The sequence below is a fragment of the Xenopus laevis genome, chromosome 3S (genome assembly GCF_017654675.1).
Source record: "Xenopus laevis strain J_2021 chromosome 3S, Xenopus_laevis_v10.1, whole genome shotgun sequence".
Lineage (NCBI taxonomy): Eukaryota > Metazoa > Chordata > Amphibia > Anura > Pipidae > Xenopus > Xenopus laevis.
The window spans coordinates 90,584,114-90,606,596 of NC_054376.1; the positions used below are offsets into that span (position 1 = coordinate 90,584,114).

General features: G+C 38.8%; 1 protein-coding gene across 6 annotated transcripts in view; it reads right to left on the reverse strand.

Moving 5' to 3' along the window:
• Nucleotides 1-21,401, reverse strand: part of LOC108713165 (SLIT-ROBO Rho GTPase-activating protein 1) — a 96,100-nt gene extending 74,699 nt beyond the window's left edge. The window contains exons 1-2 of one of the 6 annotated variants that reach the window (XM_018255997.2): nucleotides 21,073-21,400; nucleotides 20,239-20,422 (exon numbers count right to left, since the gene is read on the reverse strand). In XM_018255997.2, the coding sequence (XP_018111486.1) occupies nucleotides 20,239-20,305 (67 nt within the window). In that variant the 5' untranslated portion in view covers nucleotides 20,306-20,422; nucleotides 21,073-21,400. Of the gene's footprint in view, nucleotides 1-20,238 lie in introns of all 6 variants that reach the window. The other 5 variants (XM_018255998.2, XM_018256002.2, XM_018256000.2 and 2 more) reach the window with 5 other exon arrangements.
• Nucleotides 21,402-22,483: the final 1,082 nt, after the last annotated feature.

A 22,483-nucleotide genomic window follows, 5' to 3' on the forward strand; every position in this document is an offset into this window, starting at 1 on the left:
ATTGTTATATATATATTCTATAATTAAAGTAAATTATGCATTGGTCCCTAAGCTTAGTAACTGAAATCAGCACAGAACATGTTCACAGAGGAAATACAATGTAGAGCTACTAGGGGCTGTGTGGCTTGAGCTGGTAGAGAAGCCCAAAAAATTTACATCAGGAAACCAATTATCCAAAAAGCTCAGAATGACTGGAAGGTTACAAAGACTTCATTTTGAAGTAAATCGAATAATTTAAATTCAAAATGATACCCCCTTTTCTCTTTGTAATATAATTAATCCTTATTTAATTATTTATATGAAGATCCAAATCACATAAAGACACCTTGTCTGGAAAACCCCAAGTCACAAGCATTCTGGATAACAGGTCACACAGCTGTATTGTACAACATTTTTGCCCTACTTCTTCAGTTAAGCTTTAGTTCTCCTTTAAAAACAGTAAGCAGTATTCTGTATCATTCTGCTCCATGTCTTTTCTGAAATGAGTTATTGTCCCAATAACAAAATTAATTTACTTTTATATCTGATACGATTTGGAAGCAGTTGCAGCGAGAGTCCTCCCTAATGAAGTTTTCTGTATGGCAAACGTCAAAGTGAAATAGTGCTTCTGGAGACTGAGCTTTCCACTGATAAAAAGCCTTATTTCCAGCAATGAAATTCTCTATATTCTTTGTACAGGAAACTGAAGAAGCATCCAAATCAATTCCTTTGTAAACCATTCTGCTGTAATAAGACAACCTTTTCATGTAGTATACTGGATTCATATGGCACAACTCATTACAAGTATAGGACCGGTTATCCAGAATACTCGGGACCTGGGGATTTCCGGATAACGGATCTTTCTGTAATTTGGATCTTCATACCCTAAGTTTACTAGAAAATCATGTAAACATTAAATAAACCCAATAGGCTGGTTCTGCTTACAAAAAGGATTAATTATATCAAAGTTTGGACAAGGTACAAGGTACTGTTTTATTATTACAGAGAAAAAGGAAATACTTTTTAAAGATTTGGATTATTTGATTATAATGGAGTATATGGGAGACGGCCTTTCTGTAATTCTGAACTTTCTGGATAACGGGTTTCCGGATAACGGATCCCATACCTGTATTATGCAAAAGTGTAGGACTCCAGGCAAAATCACATAACGTTGGAGCAGTGGGCACTGTTACCAGAATTATTTAATTTGCAGTATGTGTACATTTGTTAGTTACTGGGTTCAACTGAACTCGCTAATGTGAATGCAGTAGTGTGCAATATGGACAAAATGCTTTCTGCTGTAAATGATCAGCTACAAGCTGGGTACAATTACAGGATGCAGCCATTAAAAGCTCTCACACGGACAACTCATCATGTTTTGAGAGAGTGGATGCCCAGTTCTGCAATATGGAGTAACAAAGCAATAATCGATAACAGGACACCAGGTGAATGTGACCTTGGTTACAGAGTTTCTTTCTGTGCCTCAGGCTCAGACATTGAAGGTAATCATTTCAGAGTTGTAACAACCAATACACAAAATTTATTTTGTGCAGTCTACTTAATGGGGGATTGTAAGTGTTTTGCATGCTCTGTCTGTTGGGTGTTGAGTGCCCTAATCTTATTCTTTCAACTCCATGCAGTAATCAATTTCAACTTTCCATAAATGGAAACCACAACAAGCACGCCTCCTACAGAGTGTAGCCAAATGTTTGCTTTTTATAGCAGGAACCAGCTGTTTGGAAGGGTTAGTATTGCAAGACTGTAAGAGGTGAATAGGGCAGCTTAATGTTAGGCAGCCGCCCCTTTTGCCTGCAGTGAGGGCCCCAGCAGATGCTTGTGTTTCTACACTTAAGGGAACATTACAGGCTAAATCCACTTCCCTTGCAGATGTCAGATTTAGAGAAAAGCTGGAAAACCACTACAGCGTCCTTTCCCCCTGGTTTTTCAAGCAGAAGGCTGTTAAGCATTATGTTGAAATGTATTTAAGTACAGCTCTGTGTGTTCTGCAGTAGGGAAAATATATTCCCCTGAGATCATTCAGTTGGGGTTACATAAAAAAAAAAAAAAAAAAAAAAAAATAATTCATGAACACTATGTAAACTTCAAATATAAAATTTTTAACACATCCAATTCCATAGATTGAAAGGAAAACTATTATAGTCTGCATGTGCCGCAGGGAACAGTTCCACACCTACCCTGTAGTCTCACAGAGTAATGCAACCCATGCTTCAGCTTGTACCATTGTGAAGTGTTTGATTCGGGAAATTCGGGAAGTCCCTGCACACACCCAAACACTTGCATGAGCATGCCTATTAATGAAGAGGAACCCAAGGTAACAGTAATTACTGGGTTCCCACTGCAGGATGTATCAATAAGCACAGAAACCTTGGACCTAGAAGCACATGCAGACATCTTTAACAGTGAGCTTTAGCGTTAACAATCCCCACTTTAAAGGGCACCTGTTGGGCAAAAATATTAGTGCTGGCGGGGGCCATTTAAAAAAAAAAATCTGTTACCCCCAACAGGAGCAGGCTATATTAGCCCACACCTTTGGTTGGGGATAATATTTTTGTAGAGACCAAAAGATGTGATTTAAATAGACAGCAATTAAAAAAATACAAAAAGGTTTATTAGGACATATTAGGACATATTTTTTTGCCCAACAGGTGCCCTTTAAGCACCATAATGTCTACTTTGTAAGAACAAGCAAGCTCAGTTGTCTTTGTTTTAATGCAATGGATGCAACTCCACTGATCGCAAATCAACACAGCAGAACTTATATCTATTGGAAAGATTCTACATTATGGGTAAAAAGCATGGCAAGCCGAGTCCAAAATTGCACTTTACTTGCAAGGCATGGAATATGATAACGAGCTGCTGTGGCTCCCTTGGGCAGAATTTGAAACGGCCCAATCAGAAACAACGTGATTTGTGGGACAGACCCCTCGGTAATTACTCATTAGATCCCACCAACCCATTTTACTGGTTTCCCCCCATAATTTACATAGCACACAATTAACATAATGGATAGTTCCAACAACAAAAGTAGGACTATATGATGCCTATCAGCAATATAAACGATACAAAAATATATGTGATGGACTATGTATATGGAACTGAACCACTATTGTGTACTTGCTACATTATAACTTTTGTTTAAAATACATTGGATTGTAACTGGCATGTAAAAACAAATAAAAACGTAAATTAACACTTTGGACTTGGATTTGTAAATGAGTCCTAATATGTTAGCTGGCCAGTGATGCCAATTCCTTTGTGTTTCATAAGTATACGGACAGCTAATGGCATGTTATTTCTCTTTAACCTTCTGTTATGGAGTTATTTACCCTGGTATGGTATTTTGCCTTGTATTAGCATAACAATCCAAACAATTATATAATATGTAAAAGTCAAATCATTCAAGCCGAATAAAAGCAGAAACTTGGAAATGCTTATATAAAGTTTGCTACAAATGAGTGTCAGGTATGCAACCTACCCAAATATTAAAGATGACCTGGGCGTGGAAACCCAGGGCCCGTTGTGAAGATTATGTAACAGGAAAAGTAAATTATCACTTAATTATAGCAGCTCACCATTGCTGAAAGGTGATTTGGGTGCATAAAGCCCCAAATCTGTAGAGTCACGGAGCAGAAGGCATAAATCTCCAAACAGCCTTCATTTACCAGTTGACCACTGGGATGTCCTTTAAAACTTTTGTTTGACCATTTGAAGCTACCACACTTTTGCTTTAACACAGCCGCAACAGATCTTTTCTTCTCCAATAGCACTCCTGTACTTTTACAAGCCAAGGAGGATTGTGAACAGTCAAAACTGATAGTAATCAAGCCATAACCATAGGAATTTTAATATGAAGCACAACTAAAAATGCTAAACATAGCAAGGAAAAAAACACATAACTTGTACTGATTTAAGTGCCTGGTCCAGTTAATTAGCTTGGCAAGAAATCCGGGTGCAGAACTTATTGGCTTCACAATCCTCTGCATATTTCTTGACAGTCACAGTCACCTTGGTGATAGTTGCTACGCTCGACAGTACTATGGGGCTCAGCCATCCTAGAAATTCAAATGTTTTCCTCTAATGTCTGCATTGCAGATAGAGCAGACCTAGAACATGTAATGTTAGAATCTAGTTTAGGTTGGATCATATACCTACTGTCTCCTCTGCTTGTACTCGCTTTTCAAACATCCTGGTAATGTCTTAATTTGAGCAAAATGATTATATATATTTGGGAGATTTCTTTGGCAGTACAAATTACAATTACAGGCTTTGCCATCACCTTTCTCTTCTAGCCCCTACCTGATTGAATCTACAGCACTAGAAAATCCACTATTCACATGCCATGGTAATTGATAATTATGAGTTGCAGTTTGCCAATTTAGATGTTATAAAGGATTGGCTGACATTTGTGTTTCCCCAGGAACTGTTCCAGTAATTTAAGTGTACTGAGGTTTACATTACAGTCAGACATTGAGCATAACAGCTCCATGAATATAATATAGGACATGCTACCATAGCAAGTTTCATTTAATTCTATTTTCACTTCTATTTAGCAAGATACACCTTAGTGATTAGTTAGGGGAAACTCGTTTAAACCCACTCAGCTAGAGTAGCCACTCCCAGTTGTTTTGGGCAATAATGCCAAACACAAGTCCTTTTTTTAGATATGGGAATTTTATATTTCTAAATGTATTTTTTTGTTCATCCTTTGTGGCTTGTAGTTGAATTGTCCTAGATGAGAATCATTCCCGGCACTGTTGTCATTAAACTTAATTTATATAGCACTGGCATATTCTGCAGTGCTCTACAGACTTATTTCATCATTCAAATCAGGCTGTGGCACAGAGGGCTTAAGGTTGCCATAGACTCAAAGATACGCTCGTTTGGCGACATCGCCAAACGAGCGGATCTTTCCCCGATATGCCACTAAACTGCATGGCTATATCGGGGGTAATTCGAACGTTCGGCCATGTGGCCGAACGATCGAATTACGATGCGCTAAGCGGCTCCGACGGGTCAGTCGGGTAAAAATCCAACCTTCCCAATCGATATCGTGGCCAGATATCGATCGGGAAGACCCGTCGGAAGCCCCCATACACGGGCAGATAAGCTGTCAAATCGGTCCAAACGACCGATATTGGCAGCTTTATCTGCCCGTGTATGGCCACCTTTAGGTCTGTAGAACACACTCTGGTCAATTTTTATCTGGAGCCAATTAATCTGTCTGTCGGGAGTATGAAAGAAACCAGACTAACCAAAGAAAATCCATTCAAGCACAGGGACAACATTACAAACCTGTTAGAAACAGTGCACTGACTGGATGAAAGGCAGCAGTCCTAACCACTACACAAAAGCTTTTTATTGCCCACAATGACAAGCAACAAGGGAAATTTTTGGTGCATCTCAAATGCTGCAGAATGCTGCAGAATAATGTGTCAAGAGTAAACATAACCCTTAGGATTATGCCTCATACACTAGGCTGCACTGTGTTGTGCATGTAACTATATATATATATATATATATATATATATATATATATATATATATATATATATATATATATATATATATACACATATATATATTATATTATACACACACATTATATATATACACACACACGTGTGTCGCTAACATTTCGGCTGGAACACCAGCCTTTCTCAAAGTGTCTAAGTGAGAAAAAAGTATTATTGTTTATTTAAATTATATATTATGGGGAGGTGGCACTCTCCTTAAATGCCTGCTCTCCCAACCCCGCTTAATGGTGTCTTTGGAAGAGATCATGCTAAACAAAGAGAAAAGCAGGTATGGTCTTTCTCCCCCCAAAGATACCATAATACTTTTTTCTCACTTAGATAGGACTGACACATGGACACTGCCTTGATTGGGCGCGTCAGCTTATGCATAATTTGTACAAACTTAGTAACTAAAAGTATCTTTTTTATCATTAGAGTTACAGTTCAGTTGTGCAAAACAGGTTTTCCCAGGGGGTTATATGTTGGAGTGCTGGGGTAAATTTTGTAGTTTGTGTATATGTATGTATACACACACACACAGACATATATATATATATAGCAATGAACACCTCCTTTTGCCACATTCTGTGCCACACCTGTTTGAGCCAATATGCTGAGGTCAGGGCCAGAAGGACTATTTCTTGGTACAGATGTTTAGGCTTTCTTTAAAATTGCAAAATGCAGTTAATAATCATTATTCAAGCATAACTAGTTTCCTTATGTGGCACATTTTCCCTAAGTTTATCACAGGCAGACCAATAATTTTTCTCTTATTCAGGCATTATGCTGAGCAACTTGGATAAAATGTGTTTGCTTGCCAGCACATTAAAAATACTGAGTGAGCAATAAGTAGCAATCTTTGCAGAGACATGTATTTCTATAAAATTGGGCACTAAAGCAAACAGACAAAAAAAAATAGATCTCCAACTTGCAGCCTTCTGGATGATGGGGTCCTACCAGCTTAAGGGTCCTGTAGCTGTAACAACTTCTGGATGGTTGGAGACTGCACATCATGGCTGTGTAGGTTCTTTAGCCACTTTTTCCCAGAAACTCTTTGTGTGTTTACTTCTCATGTCATTAACCTTAGACCGTAAGCTCCACTGAGGCAGAGACTCGTGCATGATGTATATTTTCTGTGAAGGACTACAGAATGCGTCAGTGCTGTATAAATTATAGATAATAATATGGGCAGGGATTCTACATATACTGCATGCTCAGAAAGGTGATAAGCACTTGTGTCAGGCTAGCTGGCAGGGGGATATCAAGTGCCAAGATCACACAGTGCTCAAGTGCATTTGTAATTAAAGTGATGTGCGTTGGCATCGCTCCATTTACTAGAACAAACTGTTTTTCTTGTGTACAGTCAACATGATCCACCTGAATGAAGTCAGTTGTAAAGCTTTGATCAACAAAATTATCAGGCAGCATATATATTTGTACCTAAGAATGGCATATTACTAATCCCAAAATGTTAGAAGCCAAGACTTTGCCCTTAGCATTTATATCAAACCAACCCATCAGTCATTGTGCTTGAATGATATCCAGGGAATGACAGTTTAACACTGATGTAAAAAGCATATCACTCTGTATATCTTAAAGGAATTGTGTTGTCAAGGTAAATGATGGTGCAGGGACCATCTGTTAGGGAGGAATTCTTTGATGACATAATGCACAGAAAGAGGGCGGTAAGTATGAACAAACCTATAAGTCCTGCAGAGTCTTTCATACCCTTTCAGGGCTGAATGAGCAAAGGTCTTTACAGGCTTGACCCCTGGCATAGAACAATAGGCCTGTTAAGTACAGGCATGGCTCAATAGATAAATTAGATACAATAGGGTCAAGCAGTCATTTTTTCACTGATGATCTGTGAACTAATTTGGCACTTTTATCATCCAATGCAAGTGAAAATACCTGCAACTACAGACTCCTGACAGTTGTATGCACATGTTTTTACTATAATAATAATGAAATAAAGTTTTTTATGAGAAATCAGGTTCCATAGCTATTAATGTGTAAATATTTTTTAGCAGACTAAAGGCCCCCATAGACGCAAAGATTTTTCTTTGATGAACGAATGATTTTAGTGCAATCCAACCAATCTGTCAAATTATCGTGAGGTTAGTGGCAATCGAACGATTGTGCATCCAACGATTTTTCGTCCGACATTGGTCAGAAAATTGATCGGCCAGGTTAGAAAATTTTCATCAGTCACAGTGAAATCTATCTATTGTCCAACTGTTTGCACGGCCAAGCAGGCAGCTACCCTCAGTTTCCTGGCTTCTACTAGACAACATTGCTTGAAATGGTCTTTTTAGTTGATGGACAAATCATACATTTAAATGATCGTTTCAAGATGAGCTTGGTCTACGATAATGAAAAGATCTTTCAAAAATCTTTACATCTATGGCCAGCTTTAAGGTATGAAGATCTAAACTATGGAGAGAATCCTTATCTGGAAAACCCCCAGGTTGCACAGCTTTTTAGCAGTTTATTTAATTTAAAAAAAAAAATCGAAAGTGTGCCACATGCAAAAATGTGTAGCAATGTCATATTATCTTTAGGTTTAAATTTGCAACTTAAATTGTTAATGTAACCTGGGTCTTTCAGATATAGGATAATTAGCCTTGCCAGGATTTTTGTAAGACTGCTGCCCTGATTTTCATTCTTTAGCTATAAGCCCAGCCAGGACTGTTTTGTTGTGAGGTCTTTTCCAGGACTACCAGGAAATAAACTAGTCACATTCACTATAGAGCTAAGGTCGCATGTATCCTTATCTTTGCTGGCAGCTTTGCATGGGGAAGTGCAGTTGGGAGAGTTTTCCACCTGAAAACACACAAGAGCAATTTAAGATCAAAAAAGTCCTCAATCCTGCAAGTTTTGAAGTCAGTGGGAGAACCAGGAACTGAGACAGATCATTCCCCACCAATGGAAATAATTAGAAGCAGGTCTTATCTTTATATAAAAGAAATGCCAAATAACTTTTTTTTGTACAACTAGATTAGTAATATCAATAAAAAAGAAAATTGGTATAGGTTCCTAAAGCAAATTCTGAAACTCCTGCTTAATGAGCAACATGGCAGCAAAAATAGGATTCTCAATTCATGATGAGCACTGAGAAACAGATGTGGGGGTGGTAGAATCAGCACACGTACATCAATTACATTTCAAGTCCTATTTACTGGGCTCAAGTTAAACTGAAGCACCTAACTATTGCCTAGAGCAAAAACAAGGGGAAAACCTTAAAGCATAGCTTCTAAAGCTTTGTAAACATAACCTAATTACTGGGCCATGTATGCCTGCAGCAAGACACTTTTATATCATGCTTACATCAGCACATTAAAAGGGTTTGTAAATGTATGAGTAGGCCTTATTTTTTTGAGTAAACGCCTAATCTCACAAAATCCTTCTTTGATTTCATTAGAAACAAAACACATTCTTTTAGAATAGTTTGCTTAGTTTTAAACACCCTCGCTTTTGGCTTCTGGAATCCCTTTACAATTGAAAAGCCTTGTATAACGGACATGCAGAAGAAGATGACAGATCAGCAGACTCATCATTTTCTCCTGCAGAACCAACCAATTTCACAGTAAGAAAGGCTCAGTATTTTTTTTTCCAACCTATTTTAAGGTAAGTGAGCAACCTTGCTTCCTTGTCCTACATTGAGCTCTGTGTACAACTTATATTGCAAACATGGCAGTGGTTACACATTTCCATGTGACGTTTGGTGTTGTAGATGTGCTATCAGTAGGTAATTTGGTTGTAACCTTCACTCAAATATGGACCTGGCAAAGAAATTATGGTTATAAAGTCAGTATGAGAAATGAGACAAGGATGAATGCTAACGTAGCTTTCCTCTTCAACATCGTACAAAAAACAGTAATGCTTAATTGCATTGTTTTCTTATGCACAGGTTATTTATTTAAAAAAATCTAGATAAGAAGGAAAAAGATAAAATTAATTTGTTTTGCGGGTTCTGATTGCTCTATTTCTTGAAATACATCAGCCGTCTCTTTATATAATGTAGTGCACATTGTTTCACTCTCTGCTATTCAATTAGTTTCAGCTCTATAGTTTCCAGAATTCACCAATAGACAATGCTAGGATGTTATTATTATCCTTTGTTTTTATGGTGACAGCATATCATTCAACAAAAGTATTGAGAAGATCATTCACGGGGCTAAACTACAAGAGAGACTTTCTTTTCGTCTAAAAATAAAAGTAAATTATATTAAATTCAAATCTGTAATGTACATAAAGATTTGCCATCCAACATAATTCAGATAAGTCTGTCTAAAAAGATAAGCCTCTGTATTGGACATACCGGCATCAAAACTTAAATATTAGTAGTATATTATCTAATCAGAATTTACATTACATCATGCAGGATCGGATTTAATAACATCCGACAAAATCTTGGGCTGTTGCCTCATATGGAGGCTGATTTCAGGCTGCTGAAAATTGTAGGCCGAAATATCCTTTCAGTTAAAATCTCAATCCCATCCCTTTCAATTGTAAGAGCTATTAGAGATGTACATAAGTTGACTCTTTCTAGACAAAACAGATTTAGTTGCACACTTTTGCAACTAAAATCAGACATTTCTAGTTACACTAAACAGTTATGCACCAAGCAGAATCTCTTACAAGCAGTGTACTGATCAGAATTTCTGGAAAACCCCTTTTCTGCATATGATGGCATTTTCAGAGGAAGTATCTTAATATTCAGAGTCAAAGAAAAGGCATTGGGTGAGGAAGATGGCATCAGCCAGTACAACAGAATTCCTTTTCCTTTAAAGATTGTTACTTTGGAGGGGAATATTTCTTCCATTCAGAAAAGTCACTTTAGTTAAATATAGCAAAAGTTAATCAAATGTTGATGTCCTTTGCTTTGTTTTAGGCTTTATAAGTGAGGGTCTAAAGACTGTATCAACAAACATTCCAACGACAATGGTCATAAATCCTTCTACTTAGATATACTTTTACTATTACATTAAGACGTGAAGAAGCTTATGTTCCTGGGTGAGGCCCCAGTCCGACTGTATCTACTTTCCGGGAAGCGAATTCTTCGCCATTCTGAACAACTGCAGTTGGCAGAAAGCGGTCGCACTCAGGCCGCAAGTGTGGGTGGCGCTTCCGTTCCCCCCCCCAGTTTCCGGTACCTCAAGAGTAGTTTCTGTGGGCATTAGGCTTGGGAACCAGAGGCAGCAGCAGTGGCGAGTCTGCTACTGCCTGGCCTGAAGGTAACAAAGGAAGAAGGAAAATCCTGGGGAGCCGATCCATTGGACTGGGACTCTCAAACCAGGTGGGCCATAGCCTAGGGTGCCTTGTGGGAACGATCCTTCTCGAGTCTGCTGTTACGGCGGATCCTGTTTGTTGGTGCACAAGGTCTGTTGCGGCCAAGGAGGGAGCGCACCGATCTTTGACTCGAGTATAAGCCGAGGTAGATTTTTTCAGCATATTTTGGGGGCTGAAAAACTCGGCTTATACTCGAGTATATACGGTAATCGTATCTAAAGGTGGCCATACATGGGTCGATAAAAGCTGCAGACAGACCGAGTAGGCAGCTTATTGGCCCGTGTATGGGGCCCCAGATCTCGATTGGATAGGACTAAAAATCCCGTCTGATCCCGTCAGTGCTTTACTGATAAGATCCTCACTCCATACAGAATATCATCTGGGTATTGTTGTAAAATGGGTATATATAATATATACTCAAAATGACCTTATGTTGACTATTTATAATTCATTTCACATAAAAAAGCCAGAGAATATAAACTAGAAACAAAAGAAAGAAGAAGAGCAACTGAAGCAACTGTTCAACAGTATTTCTAAAAATGAAAAAACGGTATAGCACTGCTGGTCTATTTTTACAGACCAGACATTTTAAAGTACGCACATTATTCCATCACTACCTACGTAGACTGATATATAGTCTGGCACATGAGGCTGTATCAGTTTGGCAATGAAACGTCTCATTATCACATGATTGCAAGGGCAGCTCAATATTCACGGACTAAAAGCAATGGCTTAACAACTAAATCAAGTGCATCTGTGATATTCCATTAATTCTGTCAACTGCTCATCAGACTGTGAAATGTAGTGACTCTTAGAAGCCTGCGGCACAGAATAGCTATTTATGATGGTACTTAGCAGGCCTTTAACGGTTAAAAGTACAGGTGAAGACACTACTAAACTACTAATCCCAGTACTAAAACTACTAATCCCAAATCTCTGAAGGTAAAAAAATATTCCTGTCTCAAAGGGTGGTTCGCCTTTAAGTTACATTTTTGCTAAGCAACTTTTCAATTGGCCTTTTTTTTTTTTTTTTTTAGATCGTTCAGATATTTGCCGCCTTCTTCGGACTCTTTACAGCTTTCAAATTGGAATCACTGACCCCATTTTAAAAAAACAAATTCTCTGTAAATCTAAAAATGTATTGTTATTGGTACTTTTGATTACTTGTCTTTCTACTCAGGTCCTCTCTTATTTATATTCCAGTCTCTTATTCAAATCAGTGCACGGTTAATTTGGACCCTACCAACCAGATTTCTAAATAAAAAGCTATATAACTTGAAAAACCACAAATAAGAAAAAAAAGCAACTGCAAATTGTCTCAGAATATCATAGTGTCTAAAGCTGGCCATAGACGCAACGATCCGATCATACGAATTGTGGATTTGTACAATTTTCGGACAGTGTGTGGAGAGTCCCGACATTTTTTGTCTGGCCGAGATCAGTCGTTTGGTCGATCGGAGAGGTTAGAACATTTCTGTTGCCTGCCGATATCTCTGCATGTATTACCGATCGTACGATTTTCAGTGGGAGACTGTCACTAGCTTTGTCAGACATAACTATCGTACGAAAGCAGAACATTGCCTGATCTGTTCTTTTACTACTTTATTTGATCGGAATGGTAAGACTTTGATCTGAATGGTTAGTGGAGGATCGGGAGATGGGAAAGTCTGATCGTACGTTGATTCGTACGATCGGATCTTTGTGTCTATGGCCGTCTTGAAGCATCCTATACAACCCAGGGTCTATTTGGTGGTGCCACTTCCGCTCCACGAATTAGTATCAAAAGTGTCTCTCTCTATGTGTACCCCTTATAAAAATTAGAGTTGTGTAGTGGGTAAGGCAGGCATCTTAAAGAGAAAGAACACCTGCTTTTGAGACAAATGGTTGACAATTGGAGAGGGCAAGGTGAATGGCCCTTTAATAAAGCCTGTTCTGTGAAAGAGGATTTTGGTCATCTCTAAAATGCACCAACAACTGGGAACATTTCAATAGACAGCTTCAATGACTTAACAAACAGACCATAAAGGCTTCAGTACAGAACTAGACAAATTCCTAGCACTTTGGTGCACACTGTTAACCTTGTTGACACCTGGGTGCCCTAAAGAGAGAGATTTGCATTTATGGTCTTTTTGTAGTATTTATACTGTAATTTACCATGCACCTGAGGTAGGTTTTATTGTAGTATGCTACTCAAGGGTGATATATCACATATATATTACATATACACAGTTATTTTAGGATTTCTTGCTGTATGAAATAGGCACTGATCCATATAAGCACTTTTGCTAAGTTCTGGAAGAAGTAGCATAGTTAGATATAAATTTACACTCTGGCATTAAAAAACATTTGGTTGGCATTAAAATTGCTGAGTATAGGATCATTTACCTTTTTCCATCGGTGCAGGCTCTGTTTATAAGTCACCCTGACCTTAAATGGTATTCTAATCAGACTTTAAAATCTACTTTAAAGGACCTCCATGCACTTGTCTTCAATTTGCCATTGGATTTTAACTAGATGTGGGAACACCTATGACATATGAATAGTTCAGGCTTTACAAAAATCTAGGGGGGGGGGTGGAAGCACTCTTAAGGCGAATACAAAATATATTTAAGTATAAGGGAAGTGCTACTTACAATGCACTTCCCTGGGCCCTGTTTACCTTGACGTGGTATGGTGGCTTTTCAACTTTATGATCATAACTTTGTAACTAAAAACCCCTGTTTTGTAAACATATGCATTTGCATTTATATTGAATTACTTATGAGACAGGGGCCCAGGGAAGTGCATTGTAAGTAGCACTTCCCTTATACTTAAAAAAAAATTTTATTAGCCTTAAGAGTGCTTCCACCACCCCCCCTAGATTTTTGTTTGTTCAGGCTTTAAGCAAATATAGGGGTAGTTCCTGCTCTACCTATGCAGTAATATATTGTCAGGTTTTAGCTGATCATTGGCACAAAGATGTCAGACGATGCCCCTTGGTCAAAAGGGTATGCAACAGTAAATGCATTATAACAATACAGGAGGGATATTAAAGTTGAAAAGATTAGGTGTCCAACTAAGCCATTAAAACCTTCAAATATAGGAAAACCAAAGAAAGATGGCATAATGACAATATATTTAAAGAGGGAAAAAAGTATAGAGTCTTAAATAGAATGTGTTTCTGTTCACTTCATTTGCCGTGTGCACTGATCTATAAGCCAAAGAATCCTTATTTGAATTCTCATGATACCCCTTGCATAACGTGTAGAAATAATGCCCTAATTCAGGTTTTAATTGTTTTAATTGATACCTTATACCACAAGTACTTAGAAATTCTATTCTTGCCATTAATACAGAAATCATAGCCTGCCCCAAAAGAAACTCCCCTCTCCCAGCTGGCAAAGCAGGAAGGCCCACTAGCCATATGTTTAACAGAGAGGCAAAACCATTCTTTAAGCCTGAATGAGTCATCATTTCAAAGGCTATTCATTCCCTACTCGTTAAACCAGAGTTTTATTTGCTTTCAGCGTAATTGTATTTCAGTATCTTGTTGGCAGAACATGTTGAGTAAAACACAAATATTAATGACATAAACAAACATTCCGTGCAGATTTGCCAGAATCGAATCCATTCTAAAAGCCTCTAAATGTTAGCAGAAATATAAAAACTGACTTAACTGGATCATATCAGCCAAATGTTTCAGGCAAGTGCTGAATAAGAAAACAGAAATGTAAACTTCAACTTGTGTTACACTGGGTACACCGTTTCACTGAAATATGTAAATCAATATCATTTTAAACATGTATCCATGCTTCACAATGTTGTAGTTAAAGATAGCTTTATAGTTTAATTGGTGACGTATTATCTGCACTTATTGTTCTGTACAGTCCTGAGATATTTAATTAATATTCTTGTTTCATAACAATGGACTCATGCCAAAATCAAGGGTTATTAATCAAGAGTTCTACTATTTGCAACACAGACGAGGGGTGAAGGGGTTGTTAACCTTTAAATTAAATTAATCATAGAGATTGATATTCTGAAACAAGTTGCAATTGGTTTTATTTTTTTATTATATGTGTTTTTTGAGTTATATAGCTTTTTATTTACCAGCTTTCCAGTTTGAAATTTCGGCAATCTGGTTGCTAGGGTCCAAATCAGCCTAGCAACCATGCCCTGATTTGAATAAGGGACTGGAATATTAATAGGAGAGGGCCTGAATAAAATGATGAATAATAAAAAGTAGCAATAACAATATGTAGCCATATAGACCACTTCTTTCTTAGATGGAGTCAGTGACCCTCATTTGAAAGCTGGGAAGAGTCAGAAGAAAAAGGCAAATAGTTATAAAAATACTACACAAAATAAAAAATGAAGACCAATTGAAAAGTTGCTTAGTTTTGGCCTTTCTATAGCATACCAAAAGTTAACTTTAAGGTGAGCCAACCCGTTAACAGAAATTCAATCCAGACTGTCAGCCAATGGAAGACACCTATATGGAAATATATAGCAGACAATATTTAGTGGAGTAACACAGCTGCTGTGCTTTCACACAGCTGGAACTGCACAGGAAGTGCCTATAAATTCATGGACACGTCAAAGAAAAATAAATGGAGTTGTAACACCTTGCACCTTTTGTGCATCCACACAAGTTCAACTATATTGAAAGTTCCTACAAGTGTGACATTTTGGTGTGGCTAGTTGTATTTACTTTACCATTTCTCCAACAAGTTTTGAGTGTGAACCAAGACTTTTATGATGCACATTTTTTCTTACAACTAACCCAATATATTACCAAGCTATTACTAATCTTGATGTCAACATCTCAAATGATCTGAACATATGCAGATTTGTTAGGGGCATTTCTTGCTAGCTGTTCATCCTTTCAGTATGGATTATGTCAAAATGCATGAACCCAATGCTACATGAATATTTATTATATATTAGAAAACCATAGGAGGCAGGCAACTTCAACCTCTAGTATGGTCCTTATTTGACAAGGCGTCCCAAAAATGTTCGCCTGTCCACACATGGCCTTTTCAACATTTTGTGCTCTATTAAAGCTTGGAACCCACAGACAGACAGCATTGGCCATATTCAAGTAGACCGTTAACACTTGCCTGTGTTTGCCATGAAATTAATTGTGATGAAAGTTCAGCAGAGTGTGATGAAACTGACCAACTGAAATCTGTTTAGCTGGTCAGTGAAAGGGTGTTTGGAAATGATCAACTGTCAAACAGACATTGTGGAATCTATGATGCCTGTAAGAGTTGCTGTTGGTAATTATTCACTGTGGAAACATTGATCAGAACTGATCCTATCTCACATATTTAAACTCATACTCAGCAGATTTATCAAATCTTTCATACATTATAAAATATAGCATACCTCCCAACTGTCCCGTTTTGAGCGAGACAGTCCCGATTTTGACAGCTCAACCTGCAGACCCAGATTGTTACTGAAATGTACCAACAAACATACAAATTAGAAGTGACTGATACAGAAGGTAAATAGGGTCCTTATACCTTCTGTATCAGTCACTTCTAATTTGTATGTTTGTTGGAAAGTCAAGGAAATATCATATAAGTCATATGAAATATCCTTACCTTGTGTCTCCGTCTTGTTTTAGATTGTAAAGTCTGTTGAACGGAGACACAAGGTAAGGATATTTCATATGACTTATATGATATTTCCTTGACTTTTAACCAGAGTGAATTAAAACACTTCAATATAAAAAGTATTCCCTCACTACCTTCATTGTTTATTGGCTTTTTGACAGCCAAAAGGCAAATGTTTTTAGAAAACTTGCATAACTGAATGACTTATTTTTCCCCATATGTTTTTAATCACAAGATGATATGAAATCTGCCCATTTGGGGTATCTGGGTTATTCTCCTTATGGTATGGAGGTCACCAACCTTTTATCCTTGGTGTTGTAGGAAATGCCCTATATCAAGTGGGCTAAGGTGTATTTTGTATGTACATTCAAGAGGATACTGGAGAGATACCGATGAATCACTGGGCTGTAAGTGTTCCCAGCTTTCTAATTATTTATTAATGAAACTAAAGTTTTCATTGACTTCATCTGTCATTACATAAGGGTAAGTCCACACAGGGCGTTTTGTGGAGAATTGGTTGCCTGGTGACTAATCGCCTCATTCTTGCGATGACCAATCTCCCCAAACGCCTTCCCTGACTCTGCGCCGGCTAAAATGAAAAAACGCCTCATGAGGCAACTTCGGACGACTTCGGAAAACGAACCTCCGCGTGTGATTAGCGCCCTATGTGACCTGACCCTAAAGGCATCGCTAAGATTTCAAAAGCTGGTAGAATTATGGGTGTCGATTTTGGTTCAATAGAAAAGATAGTTACGATTTAGTTAAAGCTTATTTTGAAGGGAAAAAAAAACTACAAAGTAAGACCACCCTGTGTTCTTCTGCCAGATTTCCTCCAAGATTATTCATTTATTTTTCCCCAAATGCTGTAAAAAATACAGTTTGTGGTTTTTCAAAAGCCAAGATGGAAACTTTTTAAAAAATGTGCAACACTATTATTAAACAGCAACCAATCCCATACATTCCATTACAAATCTCTTCAACCAGTCTTGTTTTATCATTAACAGCACCAATTTATTCCTTAGAAAAGTCCATATGTATTTGAAAAGATTACAAGCAGCATCCAACAGGACCCGAAACTTCATATATATTTTTGTCTGCTTTTTTTTAACCTTTTCAATACAAATGGACTTTTGTATTTTCAAGGAGTGCTGGTGACTTTTATTTTGTATGTGGTTCACCCTTGGCGAGAGTTTGACACCTTGAGGGTGTGTGTGTGTGTATATATATAATCATTACATTATTTTAATTCATTATATTATTACAAATCAATTGACTGTTAGCAGGAATGGCTGCTGTGCCACCAGAACATATTCATTACACAGATCCTGCAAGTTCCTTCTGAAACTGTACTGCACCTTTATGCAACACAAATTCCAATAATCAATGGTCTGGTGATGAAATACAGGGTCTATGACACATAGCGACTTGGAGGACACAGCTACATCCATGTACACTTGACACAGGTGCAATCACAGGTGAAAGCCTGTGCTTGCCGCAAGTTTATGTACTCAAACACACACTTTGTAGGATTCCTTATACAGTAAAACAGTGACAAAACCATATAAATGGTGAAAATGGGTGAAAAAATTGTTGTGCGTCAAAAAAAATTTGGCAAATTTTTCGCCATTTCGCAAACTTTCTGGGAAGCAAAATAGGTCAGATTCGCCCATCACTAATCCCAAGTCCAAAACTATCAAGTGAATTAAAAAATAAAATCTTCAGTGAATCAGATAATTCATGTGACACATGCAAAAGGCATACTGTGAATGTGGGCTAAAACTGTATTTTAGACAGTATGGCCAATTAACCATTCATGCCAAAGCATTTTAGATAATCTGTGATGAGCAATTACTCTGTGTAAGAATAATGTGGAGTGTGATACTACTAGTAGCTCTTCAGCTCGTGAACAGTAGAGCTCCACTGCATTGTCCACAAACAGCATGCCATATGCTTGCAGGCCACAATACACGGATATACAATAGAGCCCTAATTTTAGGGTTTCCGAGATGACCATTCCCGGAAAATATTAAATCCGGGAAAGAATAAATGCAGCTAGCCTGAATGGGACACCAACAAAACAGTGTCAGTTTGGGGTTAGACATAAAACAAAGGTTCTACTGTAATTTATTACATGGATATTAGTCTAGATTACGGTTGCTACGTCACCACTTTAATACCGGCCACATATTGAATCCACATCTTGCATGGCTAATTAGCAATTAATTTAGATGTGTGCTGTAGCCTGAACTGATAATGTTCATTCATGAATCGATATTATTTGCTAACTAGACATGCAGGATGTGTATTAAATATGTGGCCAGTATTAAAGGGCTGATAGTCCAGATCAGCAGGCCTCCACATAAGTATAGATAATTGTATGTAACTATTTCATCTGTGCATCTATGGCAGGATGGTCTCACCCCTGAGGCCCATAAATATCCAGATGATCAAAACAGTGTGGTCCAAATTAGCCAAACTGCCCAACTGTATGTGGTCATGTATGGCCTGCTGGTTGCTTCATATTATTATTCAACAGCAGAACAAGTATGTGGGGCCAGTGGGCCAACGCTAAAACGTAGGTCCCTGTTGGGCAAGGACCACATCAATGCACCAGTACAGTTCTTGCCCAACAGGATTTTCGTGGTGATATATTGGTATTGTTGCCTTTTGGGAGGCCCCCATGCACAGGCCAATAAGCTCCCGAGACAGCACAGGGGCCAAGTCATCCACTTTCATCACCCTGTGTATGGTTAGTTTAAGTTACTCAATATAGTCTGGGCACAAACACCAGGAGGTACTTTAGTTTAATTAAATACTATTACAATTGAAAGAGGAATTGAAAAAAACCCACCACCATTGTACTGATCTAAATAATGGGGTAACTTTTCACATAGCATGCATATATTTGGTGAGGAAGAAAAAAACATTGGGTTTAAATAGAGTTTAGGTATCTGTGCCAACATTCACTCATTTTCATCTGATAGAATGCTCCTTATAAGTTTACCCAACATAGCCCTGAGCTACTCTTTCTCAGACATGAACCAGCTGACCTATGCCAGCGCATATAATGAATTATTGCAGCTTGTCATTTCAGATCTCAGGACAATAAAGATAACCCACAACTTTGGAGATCACAAATCCATACATGAAGTTCTTGACCACTCTGCATTTATGAATCCTTCTGTGTTTAGTATGCTTATTATTCATGTACCTGTATTTCTTACCATTTCCATTCCACTTGGACCACACACACACACAACACACATTAAAGTACAATCATTTCTGAAGTGGCAACAGAAACTAAAAATAGTCAGTGCCTTTTTTTGAAGGTAATTCATTCAGTCCAGTCCAACAAAGAGCCTATGTCACACTCCATTAAATGTTTGGAATGGTTGGAACAAAGCCAAAGCAAAAAATTAAAGAAATGTTTCTTTATTATTCACACATTAAAAGACAATTTGAAGCGAAGGCTTTCAATTCAGAAAAATATATGTTGCTTAATCATTTCAATCTGAATAGCAAATACTGCATAATTATTTGATTTATTTGCTATCAACAAAGAAAGGGTTGCAAAAGTGATATCTAATTATTTAGCAGGTTAATCAATAAATAATACCATATACAAAATTGCAAATTTCTAGAAACACTGCACTGTTGCCTAGAATGTAATCCTTAAAGTACAGAAGGGTAAGTAAATACTAGACATACTGTCTTCTGCAGTTGACCTACAGCTCCCAACATTCCTTGATGGCCACAGGCAGCTGGGAGATGTAGTCAAGGAATGCTACAGGCTTGGCATGCATGATCAGAACCATGAGCAGCAATTGGTTCCTTACCTTTTACTTGGCTTTCATATTCTCCTATGATTTCTTTGTCTTTCTTGAACCTGTTTGGAGTTGACATTTTCCCAACGATTCACTTATCTCCAGCCACAATTTATAACTAGCTGAAACTAAACGAGTATATCCTGCCCGCGTAGAGGAGGCAATTGCCTAAGGCGGTTATTTTCCTGACATCAATCTGTTGAAGTTTCCAAGAAAGCAAAGCTTGAGGTTAGCACAGGAGCCATCCTAGGGGCAAAAAGGCACAGCAGCCAGAATATAGGTATGTCATCCAGAGTGGGTCTGGGGGAATGGTGCAGAATGAAGGGGTGCACCACAGACAAAACTAAGGGGGTGCGAATGTCAAACAGAGAAAGATGTCAGACCACTGCTAGGTGTGTATAAATATATATATATATATATATATATATATAGAACAATGGACAGAAACAAAGGAAAGGAAGGTGGGGGTAGGAAAGAAGCCCTGGTGCACAGGGAAGCCAGAAGTAATTCCAAAGGAGACTGGCTTTATTTTACAGTCACCAGAGCAGTGAATGGCAGAGCAGTGAATGGCAGAGCAGGGTAGCAGAGAAGTCTTGCTGGGGACAGGAAAGGAAAGTCCTCAGGCTGCCTACAGTGGAGGGGAAAGAATAGGGCAGCAGGTTGAATGAATGGAGCAGCCCGGAATTGAGCAGCAGCACAGAATGAACGGACAGAGCAGCAGCAACAGCAGCGCAGGAAGAGACCTGGGAAAGGGACAGGAGCACAGGTGTGGCCGGCAGCTTGTACAAGTGTAAGTGTAGGAGCAGCGGTGTATCCGCCGGTGTCAGGCCGGGTCTAAGTGCTCACGTTGCTTGTCGTGCGGCGGCCAGTGTGGGTGTACGATTGCTCTCGCAGTCTCCTCCTTCTACCCCTCTCCAAACAGCAGGGAACACACAAAGGCAGCTCCGCGGGACAGAACTCGAACAAATGCTACAGACAGAGCCGAGTCTGGCTGCGGAAATTCCTAGCCCGGGGCATATCGGCCATCACTCGTCCCTTATCAGCCGGCAGCGTACAAAGTTCTTCTCTACGGCCGTAGCACAGCACTGCGCACAGCAGCCAGACCCTGGGATACACGGCGGGTGGGACAGGGGCGGAGCTAAAGAATACCACGGCCGCCTCCTTACGCAGTTCTGCCGGACCCTTTCTTCCCATGACTGATAGCTCAGCAAACCAATCAACTTGGATCTCTCGTGGCCGACACACTCGATGGGCCAATCAAAGATCTTTCTCTCCGTTGCCGTGGCAGGATGGGTTATTATCCCTGCTGCACTGGATTTGGAATGAAAGTGATGGAGAGAGAGAGAGTGTGCGATTAGTTGGTAGCGCCCCTGCCACCACCCTGAACACATTGTTAGTGCAACCGGAACTTCTTCCATGCCAAAGCACATTGGGACGTTTTATTCTTTTTTTAGTTGTTATTCCAATGACAAAAAAGAAAGGGAAACAATTATTATGATAGTAGAATGCCTGGGGCAGGATCCGTCTTTCATCATAGCCGAGCCATTGCCTGTGAAGGAAGCCTTTATAATCACTACATGAAAAGTACTCATGTGGTGCCAGGTCTCATTTTCAAAATCAGTTACAAAACCTGCCCAACACTAGTTAAGAGTCACTTTAAAAGTAGCCCCAAAACTACCACAATATGTGCAGTGAAAAAAAATCTAAAAAAAATATATGAAAATACGCCTTTTTCAATTTTTCACTGATTTGCAAATTTTTTCATGAAGTAAAATGGGACAGATTTGACCATCACAGGGTTGTAACTATAGAGGGGGCCCAGGAGGTATAGGGGTCCCATTACTGTTGCCACCTGTCCAGTTTTTACCCGGACAGCCCGGTATTTTGAAGGGCTGCACGGGTCAAAACTTCCTGCCCGGTCTTCCCAATGAGGATTCATACAATGATCGGCCAATCGCAGAGTCATAGCCCTGCCCCTGTTGTCACAGCCACTCCCATCTATGTTGTGGCCCCACCCATTGATGTCACAGCCCCGCCCCTGCCCAGTCTCAGCCGTATGGAAAGGTGGCAACCCTAGGCCCCATAAGGCTCCAATACATATAGAATTTTAATAAATATTGGTGAAACAGGTCAACCTATAGACATTTTGGTGGCAAGTAGATTTTGGCCAAAAATTGTCTGAAATTGAGAAAAGTCAACAGAAAACGTGAGAATGCTTTAGAGGGATGGGAGACTTGGGTACAGAGCCCATAATCTG